Source organism: Clarias gariepinus, chromosome 7 (assembly GCF_024256425.1).
Source record: "Clarias gariepinus isolate MV-2021 ecotype Netherlands chromosome 7, CGAR_prim_01v2, whole genome shotgun sequence".
Classification (NCBI taxonomy): domain Eukaryota; kingdom Metazoa; phylum Chordata; class Actinopteri; order Siluriformes; family Clariidae; genus Clarias; species Clarias gariepinus.
The window spans coordinates 40,317,501-40,340,059 of record NC_071106.1 but is presented as its reverse complement, the minus strand read 5'-3'; the positions used below and the strand labels follow the sequence as shown (position 1 = coordinate 40,340,059).

At 42.4% G+C, this 22,559-nt stretch overlaps 1 protein-coding gene across 1 annotated transcript in view; it reads left to right on the top strand.

Annotated features, from left to right (window-relative positions):
• Window positions 1-10,263: 10,263 nt before the first annotated feature.
• The window catches only part of ppp1r37 (protein phosphatase 1, regulatory subunit 37), a 27,474-nt gene continuing 15,178 nt past the window's right edge, over window positions 10,264-22,559 (top strand). The window contains exon 1 of the mRNA XM_053500373.1: window positions 10,264-12,010. Coding sequence (XP_053356348.1) covers window positions 11,458-12,010 — 553 coding nt within the window. The 5' untranslated portion in view covers window positions 10,264-11,457. The remainder of the gene's footprint in view (window positions 12,011-22,559) is intronic.

Here is a 22,559-nt window from a genome sequence, read left to right as displayed (position 1 = left end):
TATGTATTAGATGTCCATAGCGTCTAATGGTTGTTATGGAGACTTTGTGACCCCAAGATGCCACTCTTTGATGCAGTTCTTTAACAGTAAACTCAGGAGATTTGTTTATTTCTCTTCCCATCCTCCTCACTGGGCGTGGTGGTGAGATCAGTTTGCTAAGATGGCGCCGGTGAGGTCGGCTGCTCCGACCACCTTTTCTTTGTTTTTGTTTTTTAAGTTAGTTTTCAGCATTTTAAAACCAGTCAAATCACCTCTATTGAGTACATTAGGTATGATAGAGACACTCTTGTTTCTATTGGTATACAATGTACTCACTACCGACAGTTTTAACACCGGATCCAAGCTGGCCGAGTGACTAATACCATCTTTTTAACATCCAACACTATGGACACATTCACGCACACCTACACTTACATATTTATGTTTTCACTTTCTGGACCATTGCACAAGACACTTTAATAAGTCACTTTGATAAGACACTTTTTATGCATATTTGCACACCCTCAGTCATTTCAAAATTTTTATGTTTTTTCTTTATATTTTCTATGTTTGCTATATCGTAGAAATTTTCTATTGTACAGTATATTTCTATTTTTATTTTAGTTTTTATCCTAGTCAAATAAAAAAAAATTATCATATTTGTTGAATAAGCTTGTATGACTGGGTATGTGACCAATAACATTTGAATTTGAATTTAAACTCTGGTCCTCGTCCAGCCTTGTTTGTCACTGTTCCAGTTGTTTTTAACTCTTTAATGATTCCTCTGACTGTAGATATGGCGAGTTTAGGCAAGTGTTCTTTTGTAGCTATTGCCTGACTTATGAAGGTCCATACACATCTGCCTTATTGAATGCTTTGTGTGTGTGTGTGTGTGTGTGTGTGTGTGTGTGCCCTGCGATGGATTGGCACCCTGTCCCTAAGCCTCCAGTGATAGGCTCCTGGTTCCCGCGACCCTGAAGACAGGTTAAAGCCGTATAGCCGATGAGTGAGTGAGTGTGAGTGAGTGAGTAAGAGTTAGAGTGAATGAGTGAGTGAGGGCGTGAGAGTGAGTGAATGAGTGAGTGAGAGGGAGTGAGGGTGTGAGAGTGAGTGAGGGAGTGCGTGAGTGAGAAAATGAGTGAGTGAGAAAATGAGTGAGTGAGAGTGAGGGAGTGAAGGAGGGAGGGAGGGAGTAAGTATGTGAGTGAATGAGTGAGTGAAAGTGAAGAAGTGAGGGAGTGAGAGTAAGGAAGTGAATGAGTGTGAGTGAGTGAGAGTGAGTTAGGGAGGGAGTGAGAGTGAGGGAGTGAATGAGTGAGTGAATGAGTGAGTGGAAGTAAGGGAGTGAGGAAGTGAGAGTGAGTGAATGAGTGAGAGTGAGTGAGTAAGTGAAAGTGAGGAAGTGAGGGAGTGAGAGTGAGTGAGTGATTAAGTGAGAGTGAGTGAGTGAATGAGTGAGTGAGTGGAAGTGAGGGAGTGAGAGTGAGGGAGTGAATGAGTGTAAGTAAGTGAGTGAGTGAGTGAGTGAGTGATGAGTGAGTGGAAGTGAGGAAGTGAGGGAGTGGGAGTGAGTGAATGAGTGAGAGTGAGTGAGTGAGGGAGTAAGTGCGTGAGTGAGAGGGAGTGAGAGTGAGGGAGTGAATGAGTGAGAGTGAGTGAGAGTAAATGAGTGAGCGAGGGAGTAAGAGTGAGTGAATGAGTGAGTGAAAGTGAGTGAGTGAGGGAGGGAGGGAGTGAGAGTGAGTGATAGTGAGTGAGTGATTGAGTGAGTGAGTGAGTGAGTAGAGTGAGTGAGTGAGTGAGTGAGTGAGTGAGTGAGGGAGTGAGAGTGAGTGATAGTGAGTGAGTGATTGAGTGAGTGAGTGAGGGAGTGAGGGAGTAAGAGTGAGTGAGTGAGTGAGTGAGTGAGTAAGGAGTAAGTGATAGTGAGTGAGTGATTGAGTGAGTGAGTGAGTAAGTGCGTGAGTGAGAGGGAGTGAGGGAGTGAGAGTGATGGAGTGAATGAGTGAGTGAAAGTGAGTGAGTGAGTGAGTGAGTCAGGGAATGAGAGTGAGTGAGAGTGAGTGAATGAGTGAGGGATTGAGAGTGAGTGAGTGAGTGTAACGTCACCTTGTGCCGATGATGTCATTGTCTGTTTGCTCGTCTCCTTGATTTGACGTCAGCTCTGTTTATGAGGATATTTTGTGCAATAGTGGACGTTTGTACAGTAAACTAGTGACTGTGTTAACGTTGCTTACTGGACATGTTACATGCGTGTACACACACACACACACACACACACACACACACAGTTACTCACACATTACGTTAATGAACAGAGGAACCTGAATGTACGCTCACTGCTACATACTGTACAAACCTCTGAGACACAGACTTGGACGAGACCCGTCAGACTTCTAGCACAACCAGTGACGTTTTGTCTAGGCCTCTGATTGGCCGCCTGTTGATCAGGGACACTCCTAACAGCGCTTAACAGAGTGGTTTGCGTTTTTTATGAGGATATTTTTAACACGTAGGTCGTGTGGACAGCATTATTATTTTTTTTATTTAGTAAAAAAAAAATCTGTTTTTAAAAATGCCTGGCTACGTGTGGACATGTCCTAACACAGGGTAACTAAACTCTTCCAACATTAAAAACATAATAGCTCTAATTAACCCTTTAGACTGTAAATCATCTCATTTCTGTGCTCAGTTTTATTTCAGTCTCTGGAGGGAGAAATGAATCAGCAGAGACGAAACACAAACAGAATGTGAAGGAAGCACCGAGTGGATAGTGAACTCCAGCCGCCTGTGTTAGTGAGGTGTGTGTTAGTGCTTTCAGGCTGATTATAAAGGGTTTAGATGTTTTTCTCAACACTAATGAAGTGAACTTCAGCTCATCACCTCCTGGAAGAACTGAACGTCCTCGATGTTTCCGCGTCCAAACCCCTGGAGCTCCCCGTGTGCCGAGCGTGAGGAGCTTCAGAACTTCACATGGTGAACACTGGAGTCACACCTTAACCCTGAACCGAAACCTTTTATTAACTAGACAAGTTTTACCGAGACTGGTTTTATCTTTAACATGCTCACCTTCTGCCCCCTGCTGGTGATTCAGAAGAAGTGACAACAGCTGGAACACCTGTAACAGTCTGATAACTCAGGCTTGAACTTTTACAGTAGTTCTTTTACATGTCCAAGCTCACAGCATGCTAATTAAGGTTTAAACTAATTTAACTATTATTATTATTATTATTATTATTATTATTATTATTAAATTCCATCCTTGCAGTCCTCCACTGGTGTCAGATGAAAGTCAAACAAACTTCCACATACAACCTGTGAATATCTATAACACACACACACACACAAACACACACACACACACAGAGGAATTGATTGCAGTCTGAGTATACTGTGCAGAATTAATCCAGAGACTGGAGAGTCTCTGATGTTCTGTCCTCACCAGCGTTAGATTTTCTCAGAGCTGAAGTGAAAGACACTCGTCTCCTCCCGATCAGACTGAGGCTCGGCCGAAGGTTTCTGTCTTAAAGGTTCTGTGGGAGGCCCGGTCATCAGATCCGGACCTTTTTTGTTTTTGGAAAAACCTGGTTGTACATATTTATTTTATGACTTTGAAAAAATCTGATTTCCACCCATTAGTATTCCAAAAAAAATCTTACAGGAAAAACCTGTAGGCCAGATAAAGATGTAGCAAAAAAAAGCAGATGTTTTGCTGCAAAAAAAATGCAGCAGGTGTGAAACTCCTCTAAAGGATAGTAAAATTCTGTTAAACGTTGATTTAAAAAAAAAAACATCCTTCTTCGACAGATATTATTCTGCATAGTCATGGTGTGTGTGTGTGTGTGTGTGTGTGTGTGTGTGTGTGTGTACAGAGGCAAAAAAAAAATTATACACACTTTAATTTGAAATATATATAAATCTCTTCTAACAATCAGATGAAATCATCAGCGATGGCACGACCCATGACATCTTTAGCACAGATAACCCTGGGAACTTTCATAGAAGTGTAACTGATGGAACAGAATGTTATTTCTCAGGGTTCTCACTAGATCCAGAAAATATGATCATATAACACCTATATTATCATCCCTGCACTGGCTACCTGTTCAATTTAGAATTAATTACAAAATAGTATTACTTACATACAAGGCTTTAAATGGTTTAGCTCCCTCATACCTAACCAGTCTTCTGATACGCTATAATCCACCACGCTCCTTAAGATCACAAAACTCTGGACTTCTGGTAATTCCCAGAATTTTAAAATCTACAAAAGGGGGCAGGGCATTTTCATATTTGGCTCCAAAGCTTTGGAATAGCCTTCCAGACAGTGTTCGGGGAGCAGACACGGTTTCCCATTTCAAAAGTAGACTCAAGACGCATCTCTTTAATCTGGCATACGCGTAACTCATCCCATAACCTCATACTCCAGTACACCTATCCTGAATGGCAACTACGCTAATTCTCTCCATCTTTTCTGTATTTTTCTACCCATCCTGAGGCATCTGGAGATTGTGCCAGCTTCAGTAGACAAAGGCCAACCCTCCGAGGTCTCCGAAGTTTCCCTGTTGAGTCTGGTTCCTCTCAAGGTTTCTTCCTATTGCCATCTCAGGGAGTTTTTCCTTGCCACTGTCGCCGTCACCCTTGGCTTGTTCATCAGAGACATTTCATTCATCATTCATTCATTTAATTATTATCTAGACACATTTTTCTCACACATACACATTTCCAAATATTTTCTTTTCTTTTCTTTTCTAAAAAAAAATAAATAAAATAAATCTTTAATTTTTTTTTTTTTTGTGAAGCTGCTTTGGGACAATGACCATTGTTAAAAGCGCTATATAAATAAAATTGAATTGAATTGAATTGAATTGAATATTTTAACACCACAAATTATTAAACACAGCAGCAAGACATAAAACAACAACGTTTTATCTGTAAATCTGTTACTAGCTAATCGAGGCCTAATGATGTTGGACTATTATAGTGAAGAGCCAAAGGCAGGCTAAAGTAAACAATGTTAATCTGTTATCAGTAAAAACTTTATGAAACAGAAGCTAATTGTTATTACAAAACTTTATACCCAGAAAAGTCATTTTTACACAGAAGACAAGAACTTTAATCCAACACCATCTTACTCATGTGTTATATTATAATATATTGAGATGTCAAGTCTATTTAATGATGATTATTTAAACATAAACTTTCCTAAAACAAGGCCAAAGGCTACTGAGGCTGTTAATTACGTCAGCTAACGTCAGCTCGCACCAAAAGCTTAGTTTACATTCATTTTATTATTTACATACCTTTATCTTGCCCTTTTTTCTCTTCCTCGCTTTTCTCCTTTTTCTTTTCTCTGCACCTGAAGAATATCTACTTTTGTGTGACATTCGTGATGGTTTTGTGCTGCTGCCTCTTCAATCAGCTCCAATAATCACAGTAACGGTCGGACTCTCACATCCTGCTGACCCTTAACATAATATTACTGGGGTTTGTTTGGTTTAATATTGCACTATTATTGTTGTTTATTATTTGCTATTGCGTTTTTGTATAATTACCATTGTCCATTAAAATAATAAATCACAGAAGTATATACTGGGGGCCCCTGGTGGTGGTTTACGTCTTGGGCCGGCTCTGGTGATTCCCCACACTAAAGACTCTTATCGTAACACTGTCTTCTACTCTCCCTACTTCTTGGAGCCATGCCACCCGCAGATATGTATGGACGGCGGTTCTACTTGTGGTTCAATAGCGGAAGTAGCTCACATGTATTGTACAAAAAACAGACACTGCAGTGCACCAGATAGCAATATTTACAATTATATGCAATATTTTCAGTGTTAAGTTCAGCCTTTATTTGTCACATATACACTTCTGCACAGTGAAACTCTTTATTCATATCCCGTCGTATCTGCGGTCAGAGCGCAGGGTCTAATAGGGTCTAATAGAGTCGGCCTCACCGGTTTCAATAAATCAGTCCGAGAACACGATGATAGAAAATGTCTGTCCTGTAAAGCCTGTCTCGATGGTGAATAATTATAATTTTAGAAAATCCTTAACAAAACAGAATTCACAGTCCAATACAGTGGAAAACAGCTTTGAGACAAAATGGGGTCTGGGATTCCCCTCGTGATTTAAAGGCGCAGAGACGACGTTACATTTGTGAGAGATTCATTTCCCTGGGAGCCGTTACGGATTATGGCCACTTGATGGCATGTGTGGGAAAAAAGGGAGAGATTTAGTCACTTTATTATATATTGTATATTCTTGCCAAAGGCGTATAAGCAGTGTTGGGTAGCGTAGCCAAAAAAATTACTTAAGCAAGAGTAGCTGTACTTCAAAATAATATTACTCAAGTAGAATAGTCAAGTTGGTGATCCTGATCTCCACTTCCTGTGACGTAGCTTCCTGTTTTTGTATCGTTGCCGCGAAAGTTTGTGTTTGCGTTTGTATTAGCATTTAAATTACATACCTTTTTCATTTATACAATAATAATATTAATAGCAACTAGTTTTTACATCTCATACTATTTGGCTTCGCCTTTTTCTGCGCTTTTTTGTTGAGAATAATTTAATTCTTCACTCAGCATTGGATATGTTCCAAAATCTTTTAAATTAGCAGTTATCAAACCAATAATTAAGAAACCTGACCTCGACCCCTGTCAGCTGTCCAGTTACAGACCAATATCAAACCTCCCCTTTATCACTAAGATTCTGAAAAATATAGTAGCGGAGCAGCTATGCTCATATCTACATAGAAATGGCATACATGAACTGTATCAGTCAGGATTTAGGCCTCATCACAGTACAGAGACAGCGCTCGTTAAAGTAGTAAATGACCTCCTATAGGCCTCTGATCAGGGTTGTGTAACTATGCTTGTACATACACAGTTATATGTCTCAGCAAAACCTGATGAGAAAAACCAGCTTACTAAAGTTGAGCAATGTGTGCAGGACATAAGAAATTGGATGCTAATTAACTTCCCTCTGCTAAATCCGGATAAGACAGAAGTTCTAGTCATAGGACCGCATACAGCTGGATGGCCTTTCTGTTCCATCAAGTGCAACAGTGAAAGACCTTGGTGTGATTATTGATTCCAGCCTTTCATTTGAAGCTCATGTAGATAATATTACCAGGATAGCATTCTTTCACCTCAGAAATATTGCCAGGATAAGAAATTTATTGTCGCTAAACGACGCAGAAAAACTAGTTCATGCTTTTATCACCTCTAGGTTGGACTATTGTAATGCCTTACTGTCTGGTTGTTCAGCTAGATGCATAAATAAGCTTCAGCTAGTCCAGAATGCAGCAGCGAGAGTCCTCACCAGAACCAGAAGATATGAGCACATCACCCCTATCTTATCTTCACTCCATTGGCTCCCTGTGAAATTTCGCATTGATTTTAAAATACTACTCTTGACGTATAAAGCATTAAATGGTCTCGTGCCGCAGTACCTGAGCGAACTGCTGGTGTCTTACGATCCGCCACGCCTACTTCGATCAAAGGATGCAGGCTGCTTGTCAGTACCGCGTATTATTAAAACTACAGCAGGGGGCGGAGCTTTTTCTTACAAAGCCCCAAAGTTATGGAATAGTCTTCCAAATAGTGTTCGGGACTCAGACACAGTCTCAGTGTTTAAGTCCAGGCTAAAAACCTATTTATTTAGCCAAGCATTTTTATAAATAGATTTGCCATAGGTAAAGGAGCAGATCTGGGGGACTCATGGACGTAGAGTATTATGGTGAACTGGTATGTTTGGATGCTGTCTTCCTCACTCTCATTGCTCACTCAGGTTTGCTGACGGTGAGGTGATTGGTTACTTTACATCCCAGTTCCCCCTCATGTCTGTGTTTCCTTCTGGCTCCTCCCTTTTAGTTATGCTGTCATAGTTAGTCCTGCCGGAGTCTCTGCTTGCACTCTACAGTTAATATACATTCACATTATACATTGTGTGACTGTGACCATACCTAACTGCCATCTCTCCTCTTCTTCTCTTCCCCCCCTCTTTCTCTTTCCTCTCTCCTCCTGTCTCCCCCTTTCACTCTTTCTCTCTCTCTCTGTCGAGCTACACATGTCGTTCCTGAGCTGCCAGTGATCCAGACTCCCTCTGCCCTCCGGACCTGTCTGACCCATCCTGGTGCCCCGCTTCTGGCTGAAGATCTCGTCACATGGATGCCCCGTGTGTCTCTCTGGGATGCGTCTGGTGTCTGGGAATGATTCTCTCTACCTAGAAAATGGTTCTGGCCTTGACTGGTGTTGGCAACTGTTTCTCTGGGGACTTGACAGTTCGATAGTTCAGGACTGGAACTTCTTACAAGTCTACCTGGGTCTTCAATAACTACCTGGACTCCATATTAACATCAATTAACATCAGCTATTATAGCTGAACTGCCTCCCACCCTACACACTGTATAAATGCAGATCATTTACTGCTTTCTGTTTCACCCAGATGAGGATGGGTTCCCTGTTGAGTCTGGTTCCTCTCAAGGTTTCTTCCTATTACCATCTCAGGGAGTTTTTCCTTGCCACTGTCGCCCTCGGCTTGTTCATCAGGGACAAACTGACCATTTTGATTTATACACATTCACATTTCATACAAACTTAAATAATTCTTTTGATTGTGTAAAGCTGCTTTGCGGCAATGACAATTGCTAAAAGCGCTATACAAATAAAATTGAATTGAATTGAAGTAGAAGTAAAAAGTAGTCGTCAAGTAAAAGTAAAAAAGGTGAAATGATACTCAAGTACTGAGTAACTGTATAATGTCCGATTATTTTTTTTAGAAATCATAATAATTATGCCATGTGGCTATTGTTACTGCGTCTGCCTGGTGAAACAGTCATGTGGTAGATCCACCGGCTGCATCTGTAGAATAAACGGTTAGAAAAGTAGCGAGTCGAGTGTAGTCGAGTGTAGCGGAGTGAGAGTAGTGTTTCTTCTTCACAAATCTATTTAAGTAAATGTAAAATGTATGGTGCAGTTAAACTACTCACAGAAGAACATTTCTCTTTAAAAGTTACTCAAGTAAAAGTAACAGAGTGAATGTAACTGGGTACTGCCCACCTCTGTGTATAACACTCACTTTAATGGGAACTTTTGACCAGAAGTTCATTTGTGAGGTCAGACACTGATGTTGGACTAGAAGGCGTGGCTCGGTGTCTCCGCTCTAATTCATCCCACAGGTGTTCTATCGGTTCGAGGTCAGGTCTCGCTCATCCATGTCTACATGGACCTGGCTTTGTTCACTGATGTGCAGTCATGTTGGAACAGGAAGGGGCCGACCCCAAACTGAGGACAGTGTCCAAAATGTCAAAATGAAAAATGTGTGTGTGTGTGTGTGTGTGTGTGTGTGTGTGTGTGTGTGTGTGTACAAAAAAAAATATTTTTGTTCTGTGGAGAACACAAAAAACAAGTGACAGAAGTGTAACTGTATAAGGTTATATACTGTATGTTTAATGTATTAAGTTTATTACTGAGGAATATTTATTTGGCTGTTTTTCAATGATTGTCTATGTGTTTATTGTTTATTTGCATTATTTATTTGATATATATAGATATAGACCTGCATGTTTGTTGTTTATTTGTATTATATATAGATATATACCTGTATGTTTTTTTATTTGTATTATATATAGTATAGATATGTACCTGCATTTTTGTTGTTTGCATTATATAGATATATAGTATACATCCATGTTTGTTGTTTATTTGTATCATATATAGATATATACATGTGTTTGTTGTTTGTTTGTGATATAAACATGTTGTTTGTGTTATATATAGACATACACCAGTGTGTTTGTTGTTTGTTTGTGATATAAACATGTTGTTTGTGTTATATATAGACATACACCTGTGTGTTAATCATTAATGTCTTTAGTTTAGACACATCAGCACTGATGCAACGTGACAGAATTAATCTAAGATCTCTCACCACCTGATTCACTACACAGGAAAAGTCGTGTTTTTATTACTCTACTCTACTTTTAATATATATATTAACATTATTTTTCATACTTCAACGAGATTATTTTCTTATAATCATGAATGCCGTCGTGTTTGTGTAATTATTCACTCACACTGACAGATGAAACTCTTCGAGGCGTGAATGTGCGAATCTGAAACCTCCACTCGGTCGAAGTGGTGACGTTTCGGCGACTGAACAACAAACAGACTTTGGGTTTGGTCCCGAATGGCGACTCGGAGTGACAGTAGTACACTTGGTTGGTTGTAGAGTCTCCTCCCTCCGTAGGGCGCATATGCAGGAACTGAGCGGGAATTCGGGACGCGCGGCTGGACTGGAGCGAGCAGGACAGGTAGAGTTCGTGCTGTCCGTGTCGGGAGCTCGGTGTGTGGAGTTTAAACACTGATTTAGGACTAAATGACGGGGATTGAGCGCTAGAGCGCGGGTGTGTGTGTGTGAGTGAGTGTGTGTGAGTGTGTGAGAGAGGCGGCTGTGGTGAGGCTCGGCGGGCAGTGTGGTGAGTTAGCAGCGTTAGCAGCGTTAGCAGGGTTAGCATTGCTGCTGGAGGAGCGACCTTAATGACGCCGTGTTTTTGTGTCGGAGAGACCGAGAGAGACCGCGGTTTCACACACACCGTCTAACGGAACCGGCGTGCGGAGCTCTCCACCCGGGTCAGAACCGGCCGAGTGTGTGTGTGTGTGTGTGTGTGTGTGTGTGTGTGTGTGTGGACGCGGTGGTGTTGGCGCACAGAGCCGTGAGGAGCCTGATCATGCCGCCGGCGCGCTGCGGTCTCCCCCGGGCCGAGGTCCGCTCTCACTAGGGCTCTCACTAGGGCTCTCACTGGGTCTGTGTCCAGGTCAGAGCTACACACACACACACACACACACACACACACGGCCTGGATCCAGACTCACTTTATATACAGATAAAGTTATATGACTGTAGCATAAATGTGCTTTTAAAACTAATCCCTGTTGTTGTTGTTGTTATTGTTGTTGTTGTTACTGCACCCGAAAAAATATAAAACGTCCAAATACTACTGAGTTTATCTTTAAAATAAACTTTTACGTTTTCGGGTTATTTCCAAACAGGCTTTAAATAATTCTCAAAGATTTATCTGTCCAAAATCAGACACAGAGTGAATAATATTTGTGGGTTTTTCTAAATACAGAGCAATAATAATAATAATAATAATAACAATAACCTTTACCCGCCAAAGTGACGTCAAAAGGGACGTTTACAGCACTTTAAAACTATATACATAAATAAATATTCCCATGTTTATCAAAGCTAAAACTCTTGAATGACTGAATGCAGACAGAATGAAGTCGACTGCAGGATTTGCACCAGGTTGTTAGTGTGTGTGTGTGTGTGTGTGTTTGGATCCCTGCGATGTTGCACTCATCCATCAGGCTTTGAAGTTTTCCTTTAAACAAGAAACTCTGAGTCTGTTTCCCCGTTAGCTAGCTACTGGACCGAGTTATAAACCAGCCGGTGTCGTTCATGACACGTGAAGATGAACGGTGAGAATCAAGCACTAGATTTATGCAGTGCCAGGATGAAAGCGCCCGATGATGCCCGCAGCACCGCGCTCATCTCCGAGGAACTCGTCCTCCGGAGCGGCATCAAGTACACGGACCAGGATGCGGAAGCAACGGATTCGGGACACGAGAAAGAAGAAGCGCCGACCCGGAAGAATAACGGGACTGTAGTTCCCGAGGAAAGCAGCGTTCAGGATGTGGAGTCCTGTTTTTCCACTGGAAGCGCGATTGACGATGAGGACATGGACATCGGTGTGGATTTGAGCTTGGACGAGAGCGGGGTGCTGGAGTCGGACCCGGTGACGGTGCGTCAGCAAAGTAGGATTGTGGCTTCTGTAGCGTCTGACCAGGACTCTGACAAGCCTTCAGACGCAGATTCCAGTGCAGAGGCTCCGCCCCTGTCCCCCTCCTCGACCCCGGCTGAGCAGGAAGGACCTGGACCCAAACCCGGAGGCAAGAGGGTCACGTTTCCCTCAGACGAGGACATTGTGTCTGGCTCGGTGGAACCGAAGGACCCATGGAGACATGGTGAGTTCAACTTATTCTTTAATATTACACACACACACACACACACACACACACACCCTGCATGTAAAGTCAAGGTTCTCCCTACTTGAGAAACAAACACACCTGTGATGTTCGGACAGGTGATGTCTCGCATTACCGGCTCATAGGTTCTCATCGAAGGCGGTGGAGTAGTGGTGAGGACTGTCACCTTGCACCTTCTTACATCTGTCCTGAAAAGAGGTAGGGGAGGAGCAAGAGAGAGAGAGGGGGAGGAGTGCAGGTGATGGAGGAGGAGGAGCAAGAGAGAGAGAGGGGGAGGAGTGCAGGTGATGGAGGAGGAGGAGCTAAAGAGAGGAGGGGGGAGTGCAGGTGATGGAGGAGGAGGAGCAAGAGAGAGAGAGGAGGAGCAAGAGAGAGAGAGGGGGAGGAGTGCAGGTGATGGAGGTGGAGGAGCAAGAGAGAGAGGGGGAGGAGTGCAGGTGATGGAGGAGGAGGAGCTAAAGAGAGAGAGGGGGAGGAGTGCAGGTGATGGAGGGGGAGGAGCAAGAGAGAGAGGGGGAGGAGTGCAGGTGATGGAGGAGCAAGAGAGAGAGACGGGGAGGAGTGCAGGGATGTAGGGGGAGGATCAAGAGAGAGAGGGGTGAATTGTGCACTCCTTTACCTCTAATATGGACAGGTCTGTGAACCAATCATATCCAATATGCAAATTCTTCTTGCATAATAATTCCCTACACAGAACATGTTTATGTAGCCGAGTTTTGACGTATGCTGGTTGTCATGGTTACAATAATTAAATAAATAAACTGATGAACAAACGAGACACTTAATGAGATCGTTAGCGCTGAAGGTCCTGTGCAGCAGGGTCTTTGCTAAGTGACGTGATGACACATGAGGTATGTGTGTGTGTGTGTGTGTGTGTGTGTGTGTGTGACCGATGTCCATCTCTCGGCCTCTGTCTCTCTCAACCCCGGTGTTTAACATGATGAATCTGTGATTTAATTCTCTGTAACAGCGGCTCTGACAGTAGCCCAGGTTTATATTAACGCACTCGCTCTGATGTTTTATGGTTTCCATAGTAACGGCTTATTCACAAAGACAGGTTTGTGTGACATCAGTATAAGGAGTCTCCAGTGTCAGTGCTGTGTTACAGTCAGAGGTGAAGCTAAAACAGAGGAGTGTACGCTGATTTTTTGTTTCACAGTCACATGACATGCCGTGAAAGCATTCAATTAAGTTCTCTGATTGGCTCAGAGGGTTATATCGCCCCCTGCTGGGCTGGTGTGCAGTAACTGTGTGTTTTTTTGCACATTTTATATTAAATAATAATAATTAGAATTTTTTTAAACAAAGGAGGGGAAACCGGTTTTTATAGACACCTGTGACCATGTGTACTAGCCGCGGAACACAGAACTGTATAAAGCAGTGTGAGACGCGGTAAGGATTAGCGCTCACAGACAGCTTGCTGTGTTCTCATGTTAATGATTAGTGTGATTTTGTGCCTCAGTGCCAGGAGCTGTGTGTAAAGTGTGTGTGTGTAAAAGGAGTTTGTTTAGAGTGCATATAAAATAATATATATAGTGCTCCTCCCTCTCTCTCTCTCTCTCTAATTGAATAATAAAGAAACTAACTTTATAATATTATGTGGAATAAAAGCTGAAGTTGAGAGAGTCACCTGGCTGTTTCAGGAGCTGTGTAAGTGTGTGTGTGTGTGTGTGTTGGGGGGGGGGGGTAGTATTGGCACCATTGGCACCCTGTGTTGTAATTAGTCCTCACCTTTAAGTTCCTGTAAATCCCCTCCCCCCTACACAGGCCACACCTCTCTACACAGCACCTGGGGTTTACTGTATTGCATTATTCTTTTATGTATTTGAGAGAGAGTGAGTCACCTTTGGGGGGGGAGGGGCGACAGGCCAAATAGTATCCACACTGAAACTCACAGCAATGAGCAGTGATGGGAGTCAGCAGGGCTACGATGTGATACGATATGCTACGATACGATGCGATGTGATACGATACGGTATAATGTGATACGATGTAATGTATGGTGTGATGTGATAAACGATGTAATGTGATACGAAACTGTGTGATGTTATGGACGTGTGATGTGATTAGGGCTGTAGCTATCGAATATTTTAGTAATTGAGTTTTCTGCCAAAAATGTAATCGATTAATCGGATAAAATGTCATTTTGCTTAATTAAACAGTAATGTAAAATATATAAGAGAAACAAAGATTAATCTGTTTTCTTTTTAGAAAAATATACTTATATTTTAAATGCATACAGCATTTTATCAAAAATAAACATAGTCAGTATTCACAATACAAGAAATAGATTAAAGTTGACTGAGATGCGTTAAGTGCACTACAGTGAAATACATTCTTTTTTTAAAGCCTTTTCTCAGATGCAAAAACGTAAAGGTATTTCAAATGACTTTAAGTATGAAAAAAATACCCCCCCCCATAATCTCTATCAAATATTATATTAGAACATAAATTTATAGGTTTATGATTTACAAATTGCACCAAACAAATTTGATTATAAAATAAGCAATACAAATAATACATGTTGTATAGGGATATATATATATATATATATATATATATTATATTATATGTAATGTTTCACCATAAACAATATTTATTTAGTGTAAACATTTTTGTATTACATGATAAACCCCCCTGCCAAATAAATGTGCCACAAAATGAACATTATATAAGAATTTGTATTACGTGTCTTAATTTTCGTGTGTTTGTCACGTGCCTAGGGTTAATTATAATGGTAATAATATATTTATTAATAATAATATAATATGTTTGATAATGATAATATGAATTTTTGATTGTGGTGTTCTGATGTATTTGATAGAGATTTTGTGGGGGGGACAATCTGTGTCAGGCGGGCATTTTAGCGCATAACACACACATTAAAATAAATAATTATGCAAAAACACTAAAGAAACTTAACTTTTAGAACTAAAACTTTTCTTAATCTACAGCTCAGGCATAACATATAAGCATTTACTGACAATTCCTGTGGTTTTCTCTTGCTGGTTTCTTCTTCTCTCGGCTGGCTGATATTTTTATCGTTTCTTTCCATTTTGCAGCCTGCGACAGAACGCTCCCTCAAATCAATACACACTAACTGTTTGCGTCTCCTTCCGCTTTGTGCGTGACATAAGCGCTTCTTCTTCGTCAGTGTTTAGTGCCGGCTTTCAACATGAAGCACGCTGTGTCAAAAGCGTGCTGTCAACAAATAATTGCACAAAAAACATAACGCAAGCTTTTAAAATTAATTAAAAGAAGCTTCGAGGCAGAAGATTTTGCCTCAATCATTTTTTGTAATCAAATTACTCGAGTTATTTGAGGAATCGTTTCAGCTCTAGATGTGATGTGTGATGTGATAGGATACAATACGATGTGATGTTAGATGTGATGTCATACGGTACGGTGTGATACGGTACGATACGATACGATGCGGTGTGATGTGATACGATGCGGTGTGATACGATATGATACTAGGTGTGATGTGATACGATGCGGTGTGATGTGATGTTAGATGTGTGATGTGATACGGTGCGACGCGATGTGATACGGTGCGACGCGATGTGATACGGTGCGACGCGATGTGATACGGTGCGACGCGATGTGATACGGTGCGACGCGATGTGATACGGTGCGACGCGATGTGATACGGTGCGACGCGATGTGATACGATACGACGCGGTGTGATACGATGCGGTGCGATGTGATACGATGCGGTGTGATGTGGTGTGATACGATGCGGTGTGGTGTGATACGATGCGGTGTGGTGTGATACGATCCGGTGTGATACATGATACGATGTGATGTGATACATGATACGGTGTGATGTGATACATGATACGGTGTGATGTGATACGATACCGTGTGATGTGATGTGATGTGATACGATGCGGTGTGATGTGATGCGATGCGATGCGGTGTGTAATGTGATGTGTGATGTGATGTGTGATGTGATGCGATGCGGTGTGATACGATCCGGTGTGATACATGATACGATCCGGTGTGATACATGATACGGTGTGATGTGATACATGATACGGTGTGATGTGATACATGATACGGTGTGATGTGATACGATGCGGTGTGATGTGATGCGGTGTGGTGTGATGTGATGTGATACGATGCGGTGTGGTGTGATACGATGCGGTGTGGTGTGATGTGATACGATCTGGTGTGATACGATGCGGTGTGATGTGATACGATGCGGTGTGATGTGATACGATGCGGTGTGATGTGATGCGATGCGGTGTGATGTGATACGATGCGGTGTGATGTGATACGATGCGGTGTGATGTGATACGATGCGGTGTGATGTGATGTGATGTGATACGATGTGGTGTGATACGATGCGGTGTGATGTGATACGATGCGGTGTGATGTGATACGATGCGGTGTGATGTGATGCGATGTGATACGATGCGGTGTGATGTGATACGATGCGGTGTGATGTGATACGATGCGGTGTGATGTGATGCGATGCGGTGTGATGTGATGTGATATGATGCGGTGTGATGTGATGTGATGTGATGCGGTGTGATACGATGCGGTGTGATACGATGCGGTGTGATACGATGCGGTGTGATGTGATACGATGCGGTGTGATGTGATACGATGCGGTGTGATATGATATGATGCGATGTGATGTGATGTGATGTGATACGATGCGTTGTGATGTGATACGATGCGGTGTGATGTGATGTGATGTGATACGATGCGGTGTGATGTGATGTGATACAATGCGGTGTGATGTGATGTGATACGATGCGGTGTGATGTGATGTGATACAATGCGGTGTGATGTGATGTGATACGATCCGGTGTGATACATGATACGGTGTGATACATGATACGGTGTGATGTGATACATGATACGGTGTGATGTGTGATGTGATACGATCTGGTGTGATACATGATCCGGTGTGATACATGATACGGTGTGATGTGATACATGATACGGTGTGATGTGATGTGATACGATGCGGTGTGATGTGATACGATGCGGTGTGATGTGATGTGATATGATGCGGTGTGATGTGATACGATGCGGTGTGATGTGATGTGATACGATGCGGTGTGATGTGATACGATGCGGTGTGATGTGATACATGATACGGTGTGATGTGATACATGATACGGTGTGATGTGATACATGATACGGTGTGATGTGATACATGATACGGTGTGATGTGATACATGATACGGTGTGATGTGATACATGATACGGTGTGATGTGATACATGATATGGTTCGATGTGATGTGATGTGATGCGATGTGATGTGATGTGATACGATGCGATGTGATACGATGCGATGCGATGTGATACGATGTGATGTGATACATGATATGGTGCGATGTGATGTGATACATGATATGGTGCGATGTGATGTGATACATGATACGGTGCGATGTGATACATGATATGGTGCGATGTGATGTGATATATGGTGCGATGTAATGTGATGTGATACGATGCGGTGTGATGCGATGGGATACGATGCGGTGTGATGTGATACGATGCGGTGTGATGTGATATGATGCGGTGTGATGTGATGTGATATGATGCGGTGTGATGTGATGTGATATGATGCGGTGTGATGTGATGTGATACGATGCGGTGTGATGTGATGTGATACGATCCGGTGTGATACATGATACGGTGTGATACATGATACGGTGTGATGTGATACATGATACGGTGTGATGTGATACATGTTACGGTGTGATGTGATACGATGCGGTGTGATGTGTGATGTGATATGATCTGGTGTGATACATGATACGGTGTGATGTGATACATGATACGGTGTGATGTGATACATGATACGATGCGGTGTGATGTGATACGATGCGATGTGATGTGATACGGTGTGATGTGATGTGATACATGATACGGTGTGATCTGATACATGATACGGTGTGATGTGATACATGATACGGTGTGATGTGATACATGATACGGTGTGATGTGATACATGATACGGTGTGATGTGATACATGATACGGTGTGATGTGATACATGATACGGTGTGATGTGATACATGATACGGTGTGATGTGATACATGATACGGTGTGATGTGATGTGATACATGATACGGTGTGATGTGATGTGATACATGATACGGTGTGATGTGATGCGATGTGATACGATGCGATGTGATGCGATGCGATGTGATACGATGCGATGTGATGCGATGCGATGTGATACGATGCGGTGTGATGTGATACATGATACGATGTGATGTGATACATGATATGGTGCGATGTGATGTGATACATGATACGGTGCGATGTGATACATGATATGGTGCGATGTGATACGTGATATATGGTGCGATGTGATACGTGATATATGGTGCGATGTGATACGTGATATATGGTGCGATGTGATACGTGATATATGGTGCGATGTGATACGTGATATATGGTGCGATGTGATGTGATATATGGTGCGATGTGATGTGATGTGATACGATGCGGTGTGATGTGATGCGATGGGATACGATGCGGTGTGATGTGATGCGATGGGATACGATGCGGTGTGATGTGATACGATGCGGTGTGATGTGATGTGATACGATGCGGTGTGATGTGATGTGATACGATGCGGTGTGATGTGATGTGATACGATGCGGTGTGATGTGATGTGATACGATGCGATGTGATGCGATGCGATGTGATACGATGCGGTGTGATGTGATACATGATACGATGTGATGTGATACATGATATGGTGCGATGTGATGTGATACATGATACGGTGCGATGTGATACATGATATGGTGCGATGTGATGTGATGTGATACGATGCGGTGTGATGTGATGCGATGGGATACGATGCGGTGTGATGTGATACGATGCGGTGTGATGTGATGTGATACGATCCGGTGTGATACATGATACGGTGTGATACATGATACGGTGTGATGTGATACATGATACGGTGTGATGTGATACATGTTACGGTGTGATGTGATACGATGCGGTGTGATGTGTGATGTGATACGATCTGGTGTGATACATGATCTGGTGTGATACATGATACGGTGTGATGTGATACATGATACGGTGTGATGTGATACATGATACGATGCGGTGTGATGTGATACGATGCGGTGTGATGTGATATGATGCGGTGTGATGTGATGTGATGTGATGTGATGCGATGTGATGTGATACATGATACGGTGTGATGTGATGCATGATATGGTGTGATGTGATCTGATGCATGATACGATGTGATGTGATGCATGATACGATGTGATGTGATACATGATACGGTGTGATGGGATACATGATACGGTGTGATGTGATGTGATACATGATAGGGTGCGATGTGATGTTATACGGTGCGATGTGATGTGATACGATGCGGTGTGATGTGATGTGATACGATGCGGTGTGATGTGATGTGATACGATGCGGTGTGATGTGATTTGATGTGATACATGATACGGTGTGATGTGATGTGATACATGATATGGTGCGATGTGATACGGTGCGATGTGATGTGATACGATGCGGTGTGATGTGATGTGATACGATGCGGTGTGATGTGATACGATGCGGTGTGATGTGATACGATGCGGTGTGATGTGATACGATGCGGTGCGATGTGATGTGATACGATACGATGCGGTGCGGTGCGATGTGATGTGATACATGATGGGGTGCGGTGCGATGTGATGTGATACATGATGCGGTGTGATGTGATACATGATACGGTGTGATACATGATACGGTGTGATGTGATACGGTGTGATACGGTGCGATGTGATGTGATACGTTGCGGTGCGATGTGATGATACGATGCGGTGTGATGTGATGTGATACGATGCGATGTGATGTGATACGATGCGGTGCGATGTGATACGATGCGGTGCGATGTGATGTGATACGATGCGGTGCGATGTGATGTGATGTGATACGATGCGGTGCGATGTGATGTGATACATGATGCGGTGTGATGTGATACATGATACGGTGTGATGTGATACATGATACGGTGTGATGTGATACGATGTGATGTGATACGATGCGGTGTGATGTGATGTGATACATGATACGGTGTGATGTGATAAATGATACGATGTGATGTGATAAATGATACGGTGTGATGTGATGTGATACGATGCGGTGTGATGTGATGCGGTGCGATGTGATACGATGCGGTGTGATGTGATGTGATACGATGCGGTGTGATGTGATGTGATACGATGCGGTGTGATGTGATGTGATACGATGTGGTGTGATGTGATGTGATACGATGCGGTGTGATGTGATGTGATACGATGCGGTGTGATGTGATGTGATACGATGCGGTGTGATACGATGCGGTGTGAAGTGATGTGATGTGATGTGATACGGTGTGATGTGATGTGATACGATGTGGTGTGATGTGATACGATGTGGTGTGATGTGATGTGATACGATGCGGTGTGATCGGCTGAGATGAGCGTTGGTAATTAAGTGAATAATTTGCTTGTACCACAGAAGATGCTGTGCTGCCTATAATTTTGAGAATAGTTTAGAGCACTATTAGTTTTTTAGCATTATAGTTTAAAACTGCAACATTTTACCACCTCAGAGGGGAACGTACTGTATAAATTAAGTTAGTTTTGTTGTCAGTGTGGCGGTACAAAAGAGTAGACAGGTAGGACTGAATCGATCCCTTACCTCCATCTCTAGTTGTTAACCAGTATTGTGTGTGTGTGTGTGTGTGTGTGTTTTTTATATATATATATATATATATATATATATATATATATATATATATATATATAAAAAACACACACACACCCATCTCAAATACTATTGGCCCAGCTTTATATAGCCAGTCCTAAACCTCTCTCTGTAAGGGTTTTAGTTGGTTTCTATTCAAAGTTCAGGAAAATTCACTGTTGAAACAAAAGTAGTTTAATTCTGTGTGTGTGTGTGTGTGTGTGTGTTAGAGGAGGTCTGCTCCTGGTGCAGGAGGGTTTTAGGAAACAACTTCTCTCTGCTCTGTAACCTAAGATAGAACTAGAGGGGGGTTTGTTTAATCTAAACATTATGCTGATTCACACACACACACACACACAGGAACAGGAAGTGTTTAGTGTGTAATGACTGCAGGACACATTTGTTTGTGTGTGTGTGTGTGTGAGTGATTTACACAGGGTACAGGAAGTTAATTCACACCATTATTCAGTGTTAATGAGAGACTGATCCTGACACTGCTGCTGGGGTTATAAACTGATGAGTACTGGCATGTACAAACACGAAGGGTGTGTGTGTGTGTGTGTGTGTGCTGTAATGGAAACTCACCTGCTGTGTTTGTTTTCTTCTCTCCGTCTGTGAGTGTTGTAGAGGAATGAGGAAGTGTTGGGATTCTGTCTCTCTATCTGTGTCTTTCTGTCTGTTTCTGTCAGTCTTTCTCTGTCTAACCCTAACCCACTCGTTGTCTCTCTTTCTGTCCCTCTTTCTGTCTCTCTCTCTGTTTTTCTCTCTGTCTCTCTGTCTGTCTCTCTCTGTCTGTCTCTCTCTCCCTCTCCTCTTTCTCTGTGTGTATGTTTCTCTCTGTCTCTTTCTGTCTGTCTTTCTCTCTGTCTCTGTGTGTGTCCGTCTCTCTCTCTCTCTCTCTCTGTCTCTCTGTCTGTCTGTGGGGGACACTGTGTAGGGCGCTGTAGAGGAACCCTGTCCCGTTCAGACATGTGTGACGTCTCGGGGTTCCTGTGGGACTAAAGCCGAGCTCCAGGTGTGTTGAGTACACAAGTACACACTTTAGAAGTGTTTGTCCCTGGTGCACTGGACTACTTGAGAAAGGGGTGGAGCCTTCTAATTTGCATATCCGTACTTTCCCACATGAGCATGACCTCACTGTAAACACAACTGATTTTAATGGTGTACACTCATTAATATTCACTACTTATTCATTTATATTCAGGAATATACAAAAGTAATGTTTCCCACTAGTGTGTTTTAACGGTTTATATGGAAAATTGTGATGACGATTGACACTGAAGTGTGTGTGTGTGTGTGTGCGTTTCCTGTATCACTACTATCTAAATATTAAAAACTGCTTTTATTTAATGATAAAAAACTGGTCTTAAACTTTAGACAAGAAATAATAAACACCTGTTTTACCGGAACCACCTCAAAGGAAACAAACACACACACACACACACACACACACACACACACACACACACACACACACACACACAGAGACAATAGAAGCCGCACAGTCTCTATTTATAGCTGTGTTTTAGACTTTTTTATGTCACATTGTCTGTGGTTTACAGCAGGTGGAGAGAGAGACTCTCTCTCTCACACACACACACACACACACACACACACACACACACACACACACACACACACACACCATGATCACTTTTCAAATCAAAACTATGGGTTTGAGGGGTGCACATACTTTTAAACAATTGTTTTCTTTTAAATCAATGCACCCCATAATAAATAAGTGGGCTGATGTTACGGAAAATTTATCAACACCTCCCGGTTTAATCCAGTCTGGACTCTAATCAGTAT